This window comes from Plasmodium vinckei (assembly GCF_900681995.1).
Source record: "Plasmodium vinckei vinckei genome assembly, chromosome: PVVCY_13".
NCBI classification, from domain to species: Eukaryota; Apicomplexa; class Aconoidasida; order Haemosporida; family Plasmodiidae; genus Plasmodium; species Plasmodium vinckei.
This window is the reverse complement of record NC_051305.1, coordinates 363,903-383,552: the sequence shown is the minus strand read 5'-3', so window position 1 is coordinate 383,552 and position 19,650 is coordinate 363,903. Positions and strand designations below refer to the sequence as shown.

At 23.9% G+C, this 19,650-nt stretch overlaps 6 protein-coding genes across 6 annotated transcripts; 4 read left to right on the top strand and 2 right to left on the bottom strand.

Moving 5' to 3' along the window:
* Positions 1–244: 244 nt before the first annotated feature.
* PVVCY_1300920 (gamma-tubulin complex component, putative) lies at positions 245–5,446 on the top strand (the record flags this gene model as incomplete). The annotated part of the gene is made up of 1 exon (XM_008623768.2): positions 245–5,446. One exon carries the CDS (start codon positions 245–247, stop codon positions 5,444–5,446), a length of 5,202 nt encoding a protein of 1,733 aa, XP_008621990.2.
* A 1,272-nt stretch (positions 5,447–6,718) lies between these two features.
* Positions 6,719–8,998, top strand: PVVCY_1300910 (poly(A)-specific ribonuclease PARN, putative; the record flags this gene model as incomplete). Its single annotated transcript, XM_008623767.2, has 1 exon — positions 6,719–8,998. One exon carries the CDS (start codon positions 6,719–6,721, stop codon positions 8,996–8,998), a length of 2,280 nt encoding a protein of 759 aa, XP_008621989.2.
* A 1,137-nt stretch (positions 8,999–10,135) lies between these two features.
* On the top strand, positions 10,136–12,707 carry PVVCY_1300900 (WD repeat-containing protein, putative; the record flags this gene model as incomplete). The annotated part of the gene is made up of 2 exons (XM_008623766.2): positions 10,136–10,259; positions 10,492–12,707. 2 exons carry the CDS (start codon positions 10,136–10,138, stop codon positions 12,705–12,707), a joined length of 2,340 nt encoding a protein of 779 aa, XP_008621988.2.
* Positions 12,708–13,093: 386 nt separating this feature from the next.
* On the bottom strand, positions 13,094–13,721 carry PVVCY_1300890 (U6 snRNA-associated Sm-like protein LSm5, putative; the record flags this gene model as incomplete). The annotated part of the gene is made up of 3 exons (XM_008623765.1): positions 13,094–13,258; positions 13,381–13,460; positions 13,661–13,721. The coding sequence occupies 3 exons, from the start codon at positions 13,719–13,721 to the stop codon at positions 13,094–13,096; spliced, it is 306 nt and encodes a 101-aa protein (XP_008621987.1).
* Positions 13,722–14,655: 934 nt separating this feature from the next.
* On the bottom strand, positions 14,656–16,608 carry PVVCY_1300880 (conserved Plasmodium protein, unknown function; the record flags this gene model as incomplete). Its single annotated transcript, XM_008623764.2, has 2 exons — positions 14,656–16,001; positions 16,230–16,608. 2 exons carry the CDS (start codon positions 16,606–16,608, stop codon positions 14,656–14,658), a joined length of 1,725 nt encoding a protein of 574 aa, XP_008621986.2.
* Positions 16,609–17,894: 1,286 nt separating this feature from the next.
* On the top strand, positions 17,895–19,451 carry PVVCY_1300870 (conserved Plasmodium protein, unknown function; the record flags this gene model as incomplete). Its single annotated transcript, XM_008623763.2, has 1 exon — positions 17,895–19,451. One exon carries the CDS (start codon positions 17,895–17,897, stop codon positions 19,449–19,451), a length of 1,557 nt encoding a protein of 518 aa, XP_008621985.2.
* Positions 19,452–19,650: the final 199 nt, after the last annotated feature.

Genomic DNA, 19,650 nt, shown 5'->3' with positions numbered 1-19,650 from the left:
TAAACTTGCATTACGCCTATAGATATTAAGGAACTTTAGTTGTTTCCTTTAATTTTTTACTTTTAGGCATTTTAAATATTACATATATTACACGTATTTGTGCAAATATTTATTTATACATTTACGTATTGATGAATTCATATATATTAAGATATTTTAATAAATGAATAGAATCATTTATACTCTAAAGATATGCATATATTCACGTTTTTATTATGTACACATTTTGTGAAAAAACACGAAAATGATTCACGAAATAATCCTAAGCTTGATAGGGCAAACCGGAGATATAATAATTTTAGTGGACAAGCGAAGGAATAAAAGAGGAAATGAAAATAACATAAATATAGATGAATATTGTTTTGAAGTAAATAATAACATTCACATATTTTTGAGCTCGGAAATAAAGATAATTAATGAAATTGTTGAAATAGGTTACTATTTTTATATATTAAATATATTCTGTTTATTAGTCAAAAATAACACAGTTTATAAAAGCTTAACACATATACACAAATTTAACAAATTAAATAGTAATAAGAAAAAAAATATCATAAAAGAAAAAAACAATGACAAAGCAAATAATATTGGGGATTGTAATGAGAATTCAAGTACAGAAGCTGCATCATCCCTAAGTCCTTCGGATAAATCATCCACAATTACTGAAGAATCCGAAGATACTGATAATTTGAGTAACTCTTATAAAAAAAGAAAATATGAAAAAAATGATGAAATAGACAATTATTTTGGAGTTATTTTAAAAAATATAAAAAGTATAAATAATGTGCGGCCTTATGGGTATTATGCAAATGGTATAAGTAATGAAATAAACAAATTTATAAAGAGATATTTAAAAAAAATTAGTGAAATAGAAGAATATATAAATAATAATAAAAATACACCATTAACGCAAATATTATCTATGTTAGAAAAAAAAAAAGAAGAAATAATTATAATAATAAATATAATAAAAAAGTTTTTAGAATTCCAAAGGAAAGAAGAGGAAAATGTATTAGAAGGCGAGAGCCGAAATAAAACCAAAGAAATTTTAGATTATTTGTATGAATGTTGTTTATGTGGAAATTCAAGAATTAAAAATGTCTATCATAAATATTTTAAAAATTTAGGAAAAATATTGTTACACCAAATATCTTCATGGATATTATATGGTCAATTATTAGATCCATATTATGAATTTTTCATTCAGAAAAGGCAATTCATTTATTCTGATGATAAAAAAATATTTTTAACACCAGAAGAATTATATGAAAACTTAACATTAACCAATGTCCAAAGTTTAAATTTCGAATGGAATTATTTATTTTTCCAATCTGTCTCAAATTTACCTGAGTGTTGTATAGACAAAATAATTGGTAGAAAAATATTATTTATAGGAAAATCTATTCGTATATTAATTAGAAGCAATAAATGGAATACCAATGACATCTTAAAATTGTTTCCCATTACTAAGATATTATCAAAAGCTTTTGATCAAACGCTACACACAAATTATCCAAAAAAAAATAATTATTTGGGGGAGGATTTTATGAAATATGAACACAATATAGATAGCAATGAATATGAAAATAATAACATTACCCATAATATGAATTATGAATTTGACCCAAACGATATTAGCAATACATATAATGATAATAACTATAAATATAATAATGTGGCGAAGGGGTATGCTAGTTCTATTAGCCTTTCGTGCACAAGCAGTTCTGATAATTCATATGAATGGTCATCTGAATCAGGAAATGAATCAACATGTTTATATTGCAAAGAGATATTTGATATTACTATTGAGAAGATTAGAAGCATAATAGCTTATAAATTGTGGGAATATGTTGTTAAAGACATAAATTTAATTAAAATATTTGACTTATTTAAAGACATTTATTTATTAAATAATGGCGATTTTTATGATTATTTTTTAGAAAAATCTTGGTTTATTATGCATAGTCCCCCCAATTATAAAAATGAATTGCTTCTAAAAATTATAGCTTGGAAAAATTCTACATTATCTGTGGAAGATTATTGTAAATCAAAATATGAAAATAAAAAAGACAAATTAATTTTAGAGAAATATGAAAATTTGTTGTTTTCAAGAAATAACAATATTGATGGTGGTGATAGTAACAATCCATCTAGTTTTTTCAATAGCTCGAATTTCTATAATTTTGATGTAGATATTTCAGAGAATATAATTTCTAAATATTTTTATCCTAGAATATCTTATAAAAAATTTTCTTACGACTCGTTTGAAAGGGAAAAATATGGCAACCTGATATTAGGGGGTATGAGTTATATATATGATAATAAAATCGTTTTAAATGATTTTTACAAAGGTATACAAGAATTATATAAAAAAAAATATTATGACTATGATAGCATTTATAGTGTATGCATTAACAACTATAGACAACAAATTTTGAAAGGATTTAAGCATGGCTTTGATTTTTCTGTTAATTTTAATAATTTTTTTGATAATAAATTTATAAATATTGATAATGTCGAAGGAATAAACGGAAACACGATTAATCCAAGTAAAATATCAAATGATGACAATTTCCTTGTAGGTTGTTGTTTTTCTTTAGTTATTCAATCAGTTAAAAATCCATTGCTTTATAAAACAGATATATTAAATGGTGATTCAGGATATTGGGGATCTTTAGGAGATTGTTTAGCCGTTGAAATAAAAGTAAAATTTTATGAAGATAACAAAAATAAGGTAATTAAAAGTGTGGGCGATATAAATAATTCAGTTTTAGGATATATAGAAGTAGAAGTGTCATTATATATAGGAGGAAAAGGTATTTCATCATTTGTGCATGACAGTAATAGTTACACAGTTGATTATACTAAAGAATCCATTTTAAATAATAAAATTTTAGCGAATAATATAAATTCGAAAAAAAAAAATAAAAGCACTTATGAAGATATCCAACATGGTGAGGTAAACTATATGAAAAATCACGATGGTGATAAATTTAAAGACGATGAAGATAATTTTAATATTGAAGATATGGATGATAATAATAATTATAAATCAAAATTTCATGTATTGAAAATTCAAACCAATAAACAGATATTTCATAATATAGACAAAAATAGTTTGACAAAGTTTCGTGTAAGAATAAATTGCATAAAGCATTCTTTTAGTGTTTATATACAAAAATTAGATGAATATAATTTACAAATAAATAATCCGAAAAATAAAATAAAACCAATTATTCATATAAGGGCTTTAGACATGACTCAAGCCTTTACATTGGATATTGGAAATGGGTACATAGGTTTTTATACATGCCCAATATTGTTTAAACATAAATTACTTAAAAAGAAAAGCAAAATAAAACAGTGGCTCAAGCGTTTTTACAACAATACGTTAAATGCAGATTCGCCTGTTAATAATTATGGTAATACCAATAATAGGAACGATACTAATTTATTTAATATATACAATGATAAGAATACGGAAACAATAACCAATGAGATTAAAAAAATAAACCAAATGATTTTATATAACAATAATAATGATGCTAAAGATGATAAAAATAACCTTGAGGAAATTGAGCTATGTAGGCCGAGTTTGAACACTAAAATGAATAAATCGCAAAAAAAAAAAAAAGATAATTCTAAAGATTTATTTTTGTTCAGTTGCTATGACTGCTCGGTAGAAATATATAAATGGTTTCATCAGTCTTATAAATCTCCTATTGAAATTCCTGAAATTGATGTAGATAATGAAACATTAATATTTTATGACAAAAATATAAACAAGAATATAAAAATTCATAGTGGTTTGAATTTGTGGAATAATATTGAAATTCATTTTAAATTAACATGGCCGATTGCTTTGATTATTAATACGAATACTATATATACTTATAATTCCATTTTCCAATTTTTATTTCTTTTAGGAAGAATATATTATAACTTAAAAATTTTGTGTTATCATAATAGGCGTTTATATAAATACTTAAATTATAAAAAAGGTTTTTTACTATTTTCATATTTGTTTTCTATTAGATATAAAATGCAATTTTTTATCTTTCATTTAATTAGATATTTACAAGAAGACATTATTAATTACGAATATAAATTAATGTCTACACAAATTCATAAATCTAAAGATTTTGAATATACAAAATCAATACATGATTTATACATTTCCCAAGTTGCCACAAAATGTTTTTTGCGGGTTCAAGATTTAACAACCCCTTTAATGGAGCTAATAGATGTATCCTTTAAATTTTGTTATTTTTTTCAATGCCTAATAGAAAACGAGTTATTTACTGATATTTTAAATTATGAAATGGATACCGAAATGAATAAGCAAAAAGATGATACAAAAAATGGAAAAAATTCTGATGAAAATGGTGATGATGACAAAGATAATGATTTGAAACAAGTTGTTGAAAAATTGGTACAGTATAATGACACATTTAATCAAAAACTTGTTCGTGTTATAAATGAAATGATGAACTTAAGCTCGAACAGTAATCATTCGCATCTTGTTCATTTGCTAACCATATTAGATTTTAACAATTGCATAACAAAAATAAAAGAGTCAATAGAAGACAAAACAGAAATGAATAAAATTGCAAATACTAATGAAAATAAAAATGATGATAAAGAGATACAAAATGGTATTAATAATAATAAACCTAACAAACGAGATGATATGAAAATAGGATATACAGATGTGGAAAATACAAACAATATTGATAATTATTATTTAAATAAGCATCAACCTTACAATAATAATATTTTAAAAAGTATGAACTTATCAACTAATAACATGCCTCAAAATTATGATGAAAAATGGAATATCCAGAAAAATGAAATAAATTCATACTCTCAAAATAACATATTAAAACATGGAGAAAAATCAATTTTAATCGAAAAAAATAACACACAAATTGAAACTCAAATTGGAAACAAATACAACTATGATTATTACAAGGGTGAAGGTGTTGGTTCTCATAGCAATAGGATGACTAAAAATTACCTAGCTGGAGACGCGGAGAATAGTCAATATGATACCCTTCATGGGGGTACATCCTATAACGATAGGAATTACAAAGATACTAGAATCAACAGCTATAATGCATTAATTGATAAATATTCAAATATATTGAGCAGCTATATTAATAAAGACAGCAATGACAATCTAAGCAAAAACAATGATGAAAATACTAGTATTTACAATTCTAGTAAAAATTATGGGAATAATAATTTAAATATTTATAATTCAAATGTCAACCTAAGCCAAGACCATATCGATAATAATTTAGGATACAATTTGGCGTCTCATGGTGATACTAATATAAAAAATAATTTTAACGTTCAAAAATTAATAGATAATTATAATTACAATTATGATAGATCACATAATACCGATGAGTTTGATAGAAATAATTTGGACCATCACAAATAGGATGTATTAAGGATTTATAGAACATGTTAAATGACTTGGGCTATGAAATAACATCCGTAGAATTTATCAAAATGAAAAAAATAATGCAAATAAAACTATGAGATATAAAAGTAAAATGCAAGGGAATAAAGATATGCTTAAGATATATCATTTGTTAATTTGTAAGCCCCAAAGAAAAAGCTATATAAGTATCCATATCATGATTGATATACCGTTTAAAGACAAATTGGTTGTATGATAATATATTATCATATATGGATATATGGATATATGCATATATGGATATATTATTGTTTATTTATTTATGCAATTTCCACATTCCGTGATGTTCTATGTACTAAATTGTAACACATATATAATATTTTTAAATTAAAAAATTGTATGCATATGCATATATATGGGTGTGCATTCCATTTATGTACACGTACAGTGGCTTTTATACCACACCTTTTTTATATCTACATTTATATCAATGCTATTTTTATCTTTTCATATTGCCGGCATTTTTATAATGCCATTTTTGTAAAAAAGGCCAAATATTAATTAAATAATTTTAATTATATATTTAAGGCATGCGATTGACTGTAATATATGCATTTGCATAATTGAAGCTACTTTTTTTGTTTTGCTATACCGAATTATTTTTATTTTTAGTTTTCGCAATGATTTATCTCATTAAAAAAAACTCTTAATATATTAAAAAAATATTTTGGTATATTATTTAAGAAAACACTTTATTAGTATAAGAAAAAAGGGAATAATAATTAGAAAACGGTTAAAAAGAATTGGTGATTGTTTATCTCTTATTTTTTGAGTATTTTATTTTTTCCCCAGTTTGATGTCGTATTTTGTGATTTAAAAAACAATGAGAAATAAAAATTTGCGTAACCATATGAATATATAAAAAATATATAATTACCTATGTACATGGATATAAATATTTTACATGGAAAAATAATACTTTTTTCCATTACAATGTTTCATAAATTGAAGTGATACGAATAGAAAATCAAAAGACTCATACTATTTGAGTAATTTGTCAAATGAAAATAATAATGAACTAATTGTTATGTTGTGATTTTATGTGTTTATATTAGCATGGATTCGACAAATCAGGAGATGATCATAATGCGCTTTAGTTTGCTTCTCTTTAAAAAAAATAACATGCCAGAAAAAGATAAGTGTCAAATAAAGTAGAAAGGATAAAGATATAGTATATAAATATCCATACAATATATATATTTATTTACATATATATTTATACCTGATATAATGCTAAGTGTTACGAATTATTTCTTTAAAAATGTGGTTTTAAAAGAGAAAACGCGCTTCATGAAATATAATATACTGAAAAGAACTTACTCAAGAATAACAAGTGTAAATATAAATAATTGGAATAATATACATAAAGAAATACTAAGTAAGATTCAAGAAAGTGATTTTGTTTCTATTGATGTTGAATATACCGGATTGCATTTAAAAGATGAGAGATACATATCCATTGATTCAAGTTATGAAGCTCATTGTTATGGGGCTAAATCTTTTTTCCCCTGTCAAATAGGAATAACAATTGCCAAGAAAAAGGATATAACAACCCATGACAAATGTAATGAGATTAAAAATAATATGATAAAAAATAAAAGCATACATAATATTAAAGTTTTTGAAAATAATGATAAAACTAACAAAGTTTCCCCTATGAAAAATGAGCAAGAGTGGGACATATCGCCATATTGCATATATATATTCCCAAAAGAAAATAAATATTTTAGTGTCTCTACTTCAACACTTATATTTTTAAAAGAAAATAATTTTGATTTTAATGAATGGATATTCAATGGTGTAAGTTATTTAAGACCAAATGAAGAAGACGAAAAAAAAAAACATATTTTTGAAAAAATTGATGGATTAAAAAACTTACTTAATAAGTGTAACACAAAGAAGGATTATAATAAAGAAACTGAAGAAAATAAAATAGATATAAATAAAATTATTAACGAAATAGAAAATTATAAAGCTGTAGATGATGAAGATAAACAAGCAGTTATTGAAATCGTAAAAAAAATTGGTATATGGTTATCTAATGACAACGAAACTCAATTTAACAATACTGCTAAGGATGAGCTAAAACATGCAAGCCTATCTAATTCATTCTACAAAAGTGTTGACGATAAAAATAGTATCTCTGAGACTTTTATAGCAAATGATAAAATTTTTGATAATAGCCATAAACCTTTGCATAATTTTACTGAAGGGGATGAAAAATTTTCAGAAAGTTCCAAAGATTTGAATTGTGGTAATAACATAGAATATGATAAATGCCCCTTATATATTGAAATAGAAAATCCATATCTCAGATTACTTGCACACACATTAATTACAAAATATTTTAACTCGATTTTTTGTATATCTGTTAAATTGAATGATAAGAAAAATTTAGCAATATATAAAACAGAAAAAGATTCTTATAATGAACAAATAAAAGCATTGCAAATGGAGATAGAAAAAATAAATGAAACTATTGGTGTTAGATTATTATTTGATGAAATTATAAAAAGTAATAAAATATTAATTGGGCATAACTGTTTTTACGATATTTTGCATATATATCAGACATTTTATCATGAATTGCCCGATTCGATTCATGCTTTTAAAAGAAAATGGACGGAATTATTTCCATATACAATTGATACAAAATATATGAATGAAACAAATGAGTATTTATATTCATTAAATGGCCCTGCAACATTAAAAGGGTTATGTGAGTATATGGCGTCATTAATTTCTTCAAGTAACGATTTTGATTTTTTTTTTAATTTTCTCAATGGGAATATAATAGACATTCAACAATGTCTTATTCCCTTTGTAAAAGATGAAAAAAGGGAAACAAATTCGTCTGGAGAAAATTGTAATGAACAACCAAATGGCGCCAAAAATAATAATGATGATGAGAATATAGGGGTCGAAGGGAAAGAAAATGACAAAAATAAGTTAGAAAATAATACTTCGTACAAAGACGATGAAAAATTTTATAAAGATACAAACACATTGAATGATAATGCAAATGTGCTAAAGAGCGATGAACATAATGCAGGCTATGACAGTCTTTTAACATGCCTTCTTTTTATATTTCAATGCCATTATATTTTAAAAAAATATAATTTATCATGGAAAAACATTTATTTTACTAATACAAATATTATGAATGAAAATAAAAAGCATTTTTTAGATATATTTTCAAATATGTGCAACAAAATAAAAATTGTTAAAACACAACCAAATGTTGTTTCGTTAACGAGTTCAGAAAATTATGAAATGGCAAGGCATTTCTATATGTATGATTATCCAAGTTATTTTAAAAAATGGGAAATAATGAAAATATGGTCACCCATTTGGATAACCTTGAGTAAGGTAGATGATCAATCATGCTGGGTCATAGCAAAAAGTGATGACGATGCAAAAAATATTAAAATGATTTATAAAATGTTGCAGAATCCTCAATTCAAGTTATGCACATATGAAGAATATTTGAATAAATTTAAATCTAAATGACTTAATATATGTGTGTTTATTTGTTTTTGTATGCACATTTATATATGTTTACGAATTGTGATTGCGAATATATGCATGCCTATAACAATTTTGCCTTAGGTATGTGCCAGCAAATCACATATGGATAAAATATAATATATTAACATTTTTTTTAATACTTATACATTTTTTACACATTTTTATTTGTAAATCATAAAATTTTATCTGATACTTTTTAATAAAATGTACAAAATTCGATTTAATTATGTGTAACTTTCAGCATCATTAAAGTATTTATTTTTCTCTTGTGAGAAATACAAATAAATTTAGCATATTTATATATATTAATGAAAAAAACCATCTTAAGATTAAAAATAAAGGGGTAATGAAATAAAGTACCTACATAATATAATGCATATGCATTTTAGATATACAAATAAACGAATCTCATTTTTTCGATATATTTAAAAATACTGTTTTATATTTACTATTGTAGATAGGGAAAAGTTCCTTATAATTTATTAGCTTGGTTTATGTTTATTTATTTCTCATATATATATAGCTTTGTATTTTTTCTAATATTATATTTCTTTAATTTTTCATTTACTCGATTTTTAAAAACTAAACGTAAAAATCAATATAAAAACACATTAATTTAATTGTTCTCTTATGATATATTTTAAACGGGGCATATCTGAATATAAAATGTAATATGAATGTAATTTTCTTTTATTTTTTGAACCATTAAATTATACAAAACACACCAAAAAGTTGGAATAAAAGTGAAATAAAATTGAAATTCAAACAGGAAATAGATCGAGAACGAGAAGCCTGATAAGAAATAGAACAAGGATAAATATATAAAGCACACTAAAATAATCATACATTGAAAATTTTATTAACATTTATAGTAACGTTATTTATTATAAAACAATAACGGGACTGTGTAATGGCCTAGGTGAATCAGAAAACGAAAAAAATATCAGAAAAACCATTTAATATAAAAAGTTTATGCCAACTTTATACATATTTAGGAGCATCTAGGAAAAAGGGAATTATTATATATAAAAATAAATTCCCCATCATAGTTTTACACTATTTTTTGATATATATCATATAGCTATATATAGTTTTTTCTTCATTCAAATATGATGAAATATGAACAATAGAGACTCTAATCAGTTCAGGGATATAAGTAAAAAAATTCAAGGAAAATATATTCCAGTTATAAAATTTGGTGGAACAAATAAATATATAAATAAAAATCACAAAAATGATTATGGTAATTATTAAAAAAATATGACACATTTTATACAATTAAAACTTAAATGTGGACATATGTGCATACTTAGTGTAAAAATATGGTTGTTTAAATTTTTATTATCTTTGTCTATTTTATATAGCATAAAAAATTATACATATTTTGGTACACTATAATATATACATATATATATGTTTTCGTGATCATATATATGTCAGACTGATTCTTTAAATTGTTATTTTTTTGTATTCAGATGATACTAACAATATAAGCTTTACTGGAGACGATGCTAAGAGAAATCGTTTTGATATATTTTGTGATAACAACTATGGGATAAATAAAGTTTGTTTTTCACCCCAAGGGAAATATATAGCAGGGTGTGGAACCAATGGAATTATTTACTTATATGATTTATATGAAAATAAACTACTAACAAAGCTATGTACAAAAATTGATAATATAAGAGACCTAACAATTAGCGATAATGAAAAGTATATTTATGCATGTGGTGACAACAAAATAATCGAGATATTCGATTTATATGAAAACCGAAAAGTTTGCAATGATGATATAGGAAAATGTGTTGATATATCAATACCTAATATAATTAAAAATGCAAAATGTGATGATAAGTTGTTAAATACGAATAATAAGGATATCAATAAAAATATAATAGAAAATATGTATACCCCATATAATAAAACTAAATATAAGGATCTTGGAAATAATAAGGCTGTATATGTTCCTATATATGATTATAATGATTTAATAAAATATGATATAAACATGATTGATATGAACTATGTTAAATTAAATAAAGTAAATGAAATAATTAATAAATCTATATTTATTATTAAAGAATCGCATGAATATAGTACCTCATGCGTAGCGATACCCAATATAAGTAGTTTCTTAGTTTATTCGGGTGGTGGAGATGGAATATTAAAAATATGGGATATAAGAATGAATTTGTTTGCATTGAATAAAAACCAATCCAATAAAAATGCATATGATACCATATTTTTAGATAACAAAAATCCATATGCTTCTATATGTTCTCATGAAGATGTGTTAACAAGTATTAGTTTTAATAACACAATTAATTATGAAGGATCATCAAAATTGGATAAAAAAAAAAAAAAGGCCAAATTGGAAACCCAAAATAGTAATTCATTAAATAATAGTAATATAGATGAACATGCTGATACGGACGATGCGTGTAGTAGCTCTTCCTTTTTGTCGAGCTGCTCATCTGCCTCTTACTCATCTCTTGCATTTGATTTGTGTAAAAACATGTTCAATAATATTCTTATGACTAGTGGATATGACGGATATGTTAGACTATATGATATTAATAATAATATTATTAAATCATTTTATGATGAAGAAAAAACTATTACACATTGTATGTTCACCAATAACAATAAATATATAATTAGTACAAATAAATCACAGTATGCAAAGGTTTTTGATTTTTTATATATGAATAATAAAAAAAATGCTAAAAATATGATGAGCTATTTAAATAACTATGAATCGTACTATTTTAACAAGAATAAAACTACTAATGATATAGCAGATCAAGATAAACCCCAAATTAATTATAGAAAGAAATCAGAAAATAATTTTGTTAAAGATGCACATAATGATAATGAACTTCATCCATGTAATATTGGAAATATATATGAATATGACGATTTAAAAGATAGAATAGATATCATAAATGAGTTAAATAAGAAAATCAATGATAAAAAACAGGATTCCGAGAATAGCAAAAAAAATGTAAATGAAAAGGAAACAGACACTGACTTCAGCGATTACTCGGATAGTGGATCAAGTGCTTTTGATGAAAATGCTGTGAGGACAAAAACATTTTATGAGCATGTTAATAAGCAGCTTGAACCTACATGGTCTATTTTTGTAGATAATTTGAAATACATGGATCTTATACCATATGAAGAGATGCATATAAGCTTAAAAGAAAATCATGATTATCTTAAAGAATATTATAGCAGTTACAATGGAAAAAATAACGATACCACTATAGATAGTAGTGCTAATAATGATAAATCTGTAATAAGACAAAGAGACCAATACATGATGGGTGAAAATGAACAAATACTATATAACAAATTAACAGATATTATATATAGCAAATCAGATATTCCAAAATTTTATTCATGTATATCAGGAGATAAATGTATAATACCATCCATTGATACATATGCTCATGTATATGATATATACACGGGTCTGCATGTAAATACTATAAACAATCTCTATTTGCCAAACTATCATATCGATACGTCTTATTATAATATGAATAATTCAAATAATGGAATACCCCCCAAAAAGCAGATATCATTTTTAACAAGTGCACAAGCATATCCAAAAAATCATAATATTATTGCAACATCAAATGGATATCCAGATGGATCTATTGTCCTATGGGTATTCGCCCCCTTTTAAATTGCTCATACAAAAAAATAAAAAATAAGTGGTTGATAAAATAGGTACTACATTGGAATAATAGTGCGTACATGGTGGCGCACATAAATCTTATTAAACCATTTTTTCTAAAATTGTTCTGTTAATTTTTTTTATTTACCAAGAATTGATATATTTTTAAACCGTCCATATTTATAAATGATTTTATTTTTTTAAAACATTTTTTTTTTCTCGTAAAATATGTTACCAAAAAAACGATGTGCGTTAAGTTACATTTAAAGCGGGCATATGCGCATTGCTATAAAATTTAATATGTTAAAGTTTTTAGTACTGCCAGATTATATATATAATTAAAGTTAAAAAAATAAAAGACATAAAAATGTATGACATGAAAAAATAAAGAATTATTAAACAATGTTTTCTTCTAATTTTTCTTCATAGTCATAATAATTGACAGGGGTACCTCCAGGAACCATAATTGTTATATTCAACCCATTTAATAATATTTTTTTAATCTTGTTTACCTTCTTAACATTATTTGTATATGTGTATTCAGTAACATCTTCTAATACCTACATTCAGGAAATAAAGCATTTATGCGTAATAAAATTATTATCAATATTACATGCACACATAATACTACCCTCACATTAAAAAGACGTGGAGTATTATTCATGGCTTTAGTTTGACTTACCATATTGACATATTCATCGAAGCCAACTAGCTTCCCAATTATTTCCTTGTCACCTTTCATCATTATCCATATTTTACTACCTGAAATTATTAAAACAATAGAAATATTTTAAACTAAATTAATCTATTGTATAATTGTGCATTTATTTTTTTTTAAATCATCGAATAAACAAGCATATCAATTAATATATTTAAATATCCATAACCAAATGGGTATTTACACATTTCTTGTTCTCGAAAATATATTAACATGAGTAATATCATGGGCTTAGTATACTAACCAATACATTTATCCATCAAAGCAAGTGGTAAAAATGTCTCCGACCCACTTATTGTTGCCATTTTTATTATAGTTAATTATATAAGATAACAAAAAATGAATGTTTACACTGATATCTTGCAATTTTCCTTTACAAATAGGTAATTTTGTTAGAAAAAATTGCATAAAACAGTCATATATTATCTATATGGAATTATAGAATTTAAGAGCAATATTGTTATAAATTTTTTCCTATATATAAACTTTTGCAATTAACTTAAAGCTCTTATCATGGGTTTGTTAATTATTTTGAAGAATTTGTATGTTGTTTTTTATTTTAGTATAAATATTTCATTTATTTTTAATATTGTTAGAATAATAATATTAAAAGTGTTATATTTTAAAATAGAAAAAAATAATAGTGGAAAAACTTGCAGAACGATTAATTTTGTATAAAGGGCATTACGCCCCATAAAATACTTGTATGCTTAAAAAGGGGAAAAATAAGATATACATACAATATAAATACCAAATAAAAAATATTTTTTTTAAATGTAAAATAATAATACAATTAATTGAATTGGAAATTTGAGTTTATATAAGGATTTACAAAAAACTAATGATAAAAGAGAATAATAAAAATGGATATACCATAATTGGAAAAACAAAGAAATACAAAATAAAAAATGAGCATCCCATATAAAGGAATGCAATTTATTATATACAAATTTCTTAAAGCAACAAATAAACAGAATGAACGTATAAATAAATATACGGATCGAATAATAGTAAAAATAAATATACATAATTTAATTTAAAATGTATTATATAATAAACGTAATCAAACTCTAAAAAAAATTACAAATAATATTCAAGTATGATATGACAATTATAGTCTGCATAAAAGTATATCATTATTGTAGATACTAAATGGTATCACAAAACAAATATAATGTATATACTTCAATATGCATTAACATGTGTACATATACAAAAGCGCAAAAATATATGTGCGGTTTAATTATTATCAGAATTCATAATTTCCTTTGCAAACTGCTTAAGTGACTTAGGCAGTTTTTGAAAATTGTTTTCTTGTTTCTCTATAAGAATTCTAATAAAATATCTTGCATATATCAAATTTATAGTAGTCATTTTTTCTCTGTTCTTTTTCAATACGTCTAGTGACTTATGATAAACATCATAATTTGTGCAGTTAAGTTGTAAAGAACAAAAGGGAACTTGTGTTAATACATGTAATGAACACCTTTCAATATTTTCTAAGTATTTTTTTATTAGCAAATCAATGACTTCCTTTTCAAGCTCCTCAGATATATTATATGAGTCATAAGAACTTCCTTTAGTTGACTCATTTTTCATTTGTTCTGTTTCATTAGGTGGATTTTCTTTTTTTTCATTTTCCCTTACATGATTAAGGTCTTGATTTTGTAAATTGTTTTCCAATTTTGTAGAATTTTTATGTACATTTGAATAATTTTTAATTGTGTTATCATTGTTATTATCATTGCTATGTTTGGGCATGTCATTTTGAAGAGGAGCAGAATCATTTGAAAAATGTTTTCTTCGTCTTAGTGCATCTAATACTTGAGCTATTGACATCATATCCATTAAATGTATAATTTTTTTCGTTTTTTCAAGTGCACAAAAATAAAAATGATCGTCTTTAACTTTTAGTTTCGATAAAGACCACATAATATTACTGAATTCCCTTTGAGGGATTGTATCAATTATTTGAATGATTTTATTTTTTAAACGATTTAAAAAATCTGTGTTTTTATTATAATTAAATTTTGCCATATAATGAACAGCGTTTGCAATATTTACGTACGATAACTGATTAACAAAATTATCATTGTTCATATATTTAATAATATATTTCAAAATATTAATATTTATATTACACTTTGCAAATGTGTTTAATAATAAAGTTAAATGATGAGGTTCCACGTCTTGTTCCTTTAACTTTTTATAATATTTTTTTGTGAACATTTTGAAAAGTTCATAATCATTAATATTTAATTTACTTATCATATTTAAAATCAAGATGGAATTTATTACACTTAAATTGCTATGAATATTTTCATCATTTTTTATTTTATTTAATATTAATAATATTATTTCATTATAATTTCCTGATTTGAAAATCGGATTTTTTAAATTTGTATCATCTCTTTTTTCATCAACAAATATGTTTGTTGATTTCATTATAAGTTCTTCTTGTAGAATAGTAAAGGAACTTAAAATAATTGTTAAATCTAAGGTGTTATAATTGTCTATATTTTTCACAAAATAATCTTTAATTATATCAATGTTTTTGTAGTCTCTTAACTGGCATCGGATTAAGTCTAAGAATGGGAAAAAAGAAGATACAACAAATATCGTTTTAAAAATTCATATATGGAAATATTTTTATTATTGTGCTTTACAATAAGTTAGAAAGCCTTTCCAATGATAGTACCAATGGAAAAACATAAAAATTCAAATAATATAATAACAAATAGAATGCATACACACACATTTGTGCTTTCACATGACAGTATATTTTTTCTTTTTTTTTGAATTGTTTTTCTTACTGTTGAACACATTCACAGTTATGGATAGAGGAATTGCATTTAACCTTTTAACTATGTAATTAAAAATTGATGTATTAAAATTATTATCATTAATTTGAGATTTATTGTATTGCCTAAGGATTCTATTAATTTGATCAAATGAGTACCTGTGCACATTGCTTTTAAAAACGTCATAACTACATTTTAATATTTGATCATCTTTACAGTTATTTTGGTTGTATTTTTCTATAATTTTAAGAATATCTTCATTTTCAAATTTATGTACATTTTTTATAATTAGCGGTTTTATGTTTTCCTGAATTGAATTTGACAATTTCTTATCACCATTATATTTTACTTTCTTAATGTCTATGATAGCATTTTTCAAAAGTTTTTTCATTTTTTGATATTATAAATGTTTGTATATTGTCTAAAACTTTTCTTTTGGTGTATTTATTAATCTCTTTTTAACGCTAAAGAACCCATGAATTTATATTGTATATGTTTTTAAAATGCTATATTTTTTACTATTAGTACAGAACAATATATATTATTAAAATATATGTACATATATATTTTCCCATCTACATTAATACATTTTTAAGGTTTAAATATTGGAAGAAAGAAATATAAAAACATATTCTTTATTTTTCTGAATTTAATTTTAACATTGTAATGTTAATTAATTATATATTCACTTTATTAGTATAAAATATATATGCATATGCAAATTTTTTAATTTCATAACTTTATACGTGTAGATCAAGAGAAAAGTGAAGATTATTTTTATTTATTATAGCGCGTTGTTGAAATTTTAATTGCTGGCTTTTTACTTTTTCCTTAAGGAAATATTTTTTATGCAGTGCAATAATGCGTGAACTACCAGTATCAGGTTTTATATAATATAGTCATCTTTTGCGAACATATTAAAAATAATGTGATGTATTATATATCATATATATAATATTATTTTTAGTATACTTAAGTTTCCCCTTTTTATTAGCTAACATTTTTTATATAAAAAAAATGTGAAACCGTATATAAAAAATTATATACACATTTTCGTAGTCTTTTCACTATGCTTCTTTTTTTAAAGAAATACAATTGTAATGCGATGATACATGATTAAAAAAATTAAGAAAATACATATCATTAAATATTCGATTTTAGCTAAATATATTTAGAATCCTTTTATTTTTTTAAAGCTATATTTTTTTTATTAGCTGTAAAAATTTGTATATTATATACAAAATATATCGCCAAAATGCACACTTAAATATATAAAGAGTATGCATGCCATGTGTTATTATATAATATACATTTTATTTAATATAATAAATAATAATTATGATAAAACCCTTATTATCATTTAAATATGTATTTCGTCATATGGCATTTTAATGCCTAAAATAAAAAAATTACTAAAAATTTATTAAATCATGTTATTTCCATATGTATAATGTATCATTAAGAGTTCTTTCGCGTTATTATACTATATATTTTTTTTTTAATTTTTTTTATCAATTATGTAAATTTTAATTAAAAAAAAATATAACAAAATAGTGAAAACAAAAGAATAGTTCATGATAAATTTATATTTATATTTTTTTGTTTATCATACGATTTAAATGTCGATGAATTTGAATACATAACATATATATAAGGAAGAGAAATCCAATATAAAAAATGTTTAATGTTTTTTCAGCAGCATTTATCGATAATCAAAATAATAATCTTAATAAACCTATTAACAATAGTATAAGTAATAACATATTAGGACGATCAATATCTGGAAATGCAAATAATGAAAATGACAAAACAAAAAATATACCATTGAAAGATAGATTAGCTACAGTACGAAATGCCCAAAACATTTTAAATAAAAAAAATTTAAATAAGACAGATGACAACAATGATAATAAAGATGGCACGAATAATGAAGAAAAAAATGACAATGAGAATAATACAAATTTAGGGGCAAATGCAGAAAATGATACCAACAAAATAACGTTAAATAATGATAAAGGCTTAAGTAAATTTAAAAATTATTCTAGTGTAGTGAATGAAAAGAAAAATGAAGAACTTGAAAAAAAATTAAAAAAACGAAAACGACGAAAAAAGCATGTTATAATAATGGACAGATTACGCAAAAAAGACAAGCATCATATTAGTGAAGAAGATGACGAATATGATGATGAAGACAATAATAGTGCAAAAGATGATGGATACAATAGACAATCCAATAAATCTGATCAACAGTTTAATGATGGTAAAGAAGATGAATATGGAGATGAAAATGGGGATTATGATAATGAAAAAAATTTTAGTAAAAACTTTTATAATTTAGGACGAAGTACTGTAAATAACAATAGCAGGGTTCTTGGTAAATACAGCTTTAATAATATGAATTCAACTGGTAATAATGCAATGGGAATGAAACCAAAAAGAAAGAGAAGAAAAAAAAAAGAAATGGAAGAATACCGAGCTAGATTGATGAGAGAAAAAATGCAGCAACAAAATTCATTAAGTAGTATCCTTACAAAAACAAATAGCTTTAACAGTACTAATGAAAACAATAATGAACAAAATGCGCAAGGTGAAATTAAAATAAAGAGAAGAAGAGGCCGACCGAGATTAAGTGAAGCATTGAGAAATAATAATGATAAATCAAAACAAAATGACATAAGAAAATATTGTAGTCGAAATAGTGATAATCCATTTATGAGCAAAGATAATAATATGAGTGAAAAAAATAAAGGTGATGGTAATGATGAAAATAGAAATGTTTTCAAAATAATTAAAACCTCTGGACAAGAAAATGCAACATTTATGAAAAGATCTCCAATGGAAATTATAGAATTGGAAAGAAGCTATAAAAATAATATAAAAAAAGGAGTTACCTGTATTCCTTTAAATTATCAAAGCAAAGGAGGTGGAATGGCAATTATTTTGATAGGGACCGAAACGACATATGGGCCTGTAAAAAATTCGTATGGTTTTATGACGTTTCTTGTTTTAGATTGTCATTTAAACAAATTTTTTATTGATACAGGAATCAAAAATAATGTTACTGAATGTGAAAAACATATGCAGTTGTTAATAAGCCCTGGTGATATGTACATGTTCAAAAATCAGAGTCAGGAGGTTGAAGCAAGATTACTACTGATTGTTTGTAATAAAATGAATTGCCCTTTTGATGCCAAGGCACATATAAAGGATCCAGGATTTAATACGAATAAATAGGAAAGGGCAAAAAACATCGAAACAAAAGGAACAAAACTATTGCAACTGAATTCATTATTTGTTAATATTTATTATTGTTAATTTATTTTTATTATAAAGATGACTATAGATTTGTGCGCATTCAGATTAAGCAGAGAGTTTGACTTTTATATTGAAACTTATTTCAAGTTATTAATATAACCATTTTATTCAAATTGCA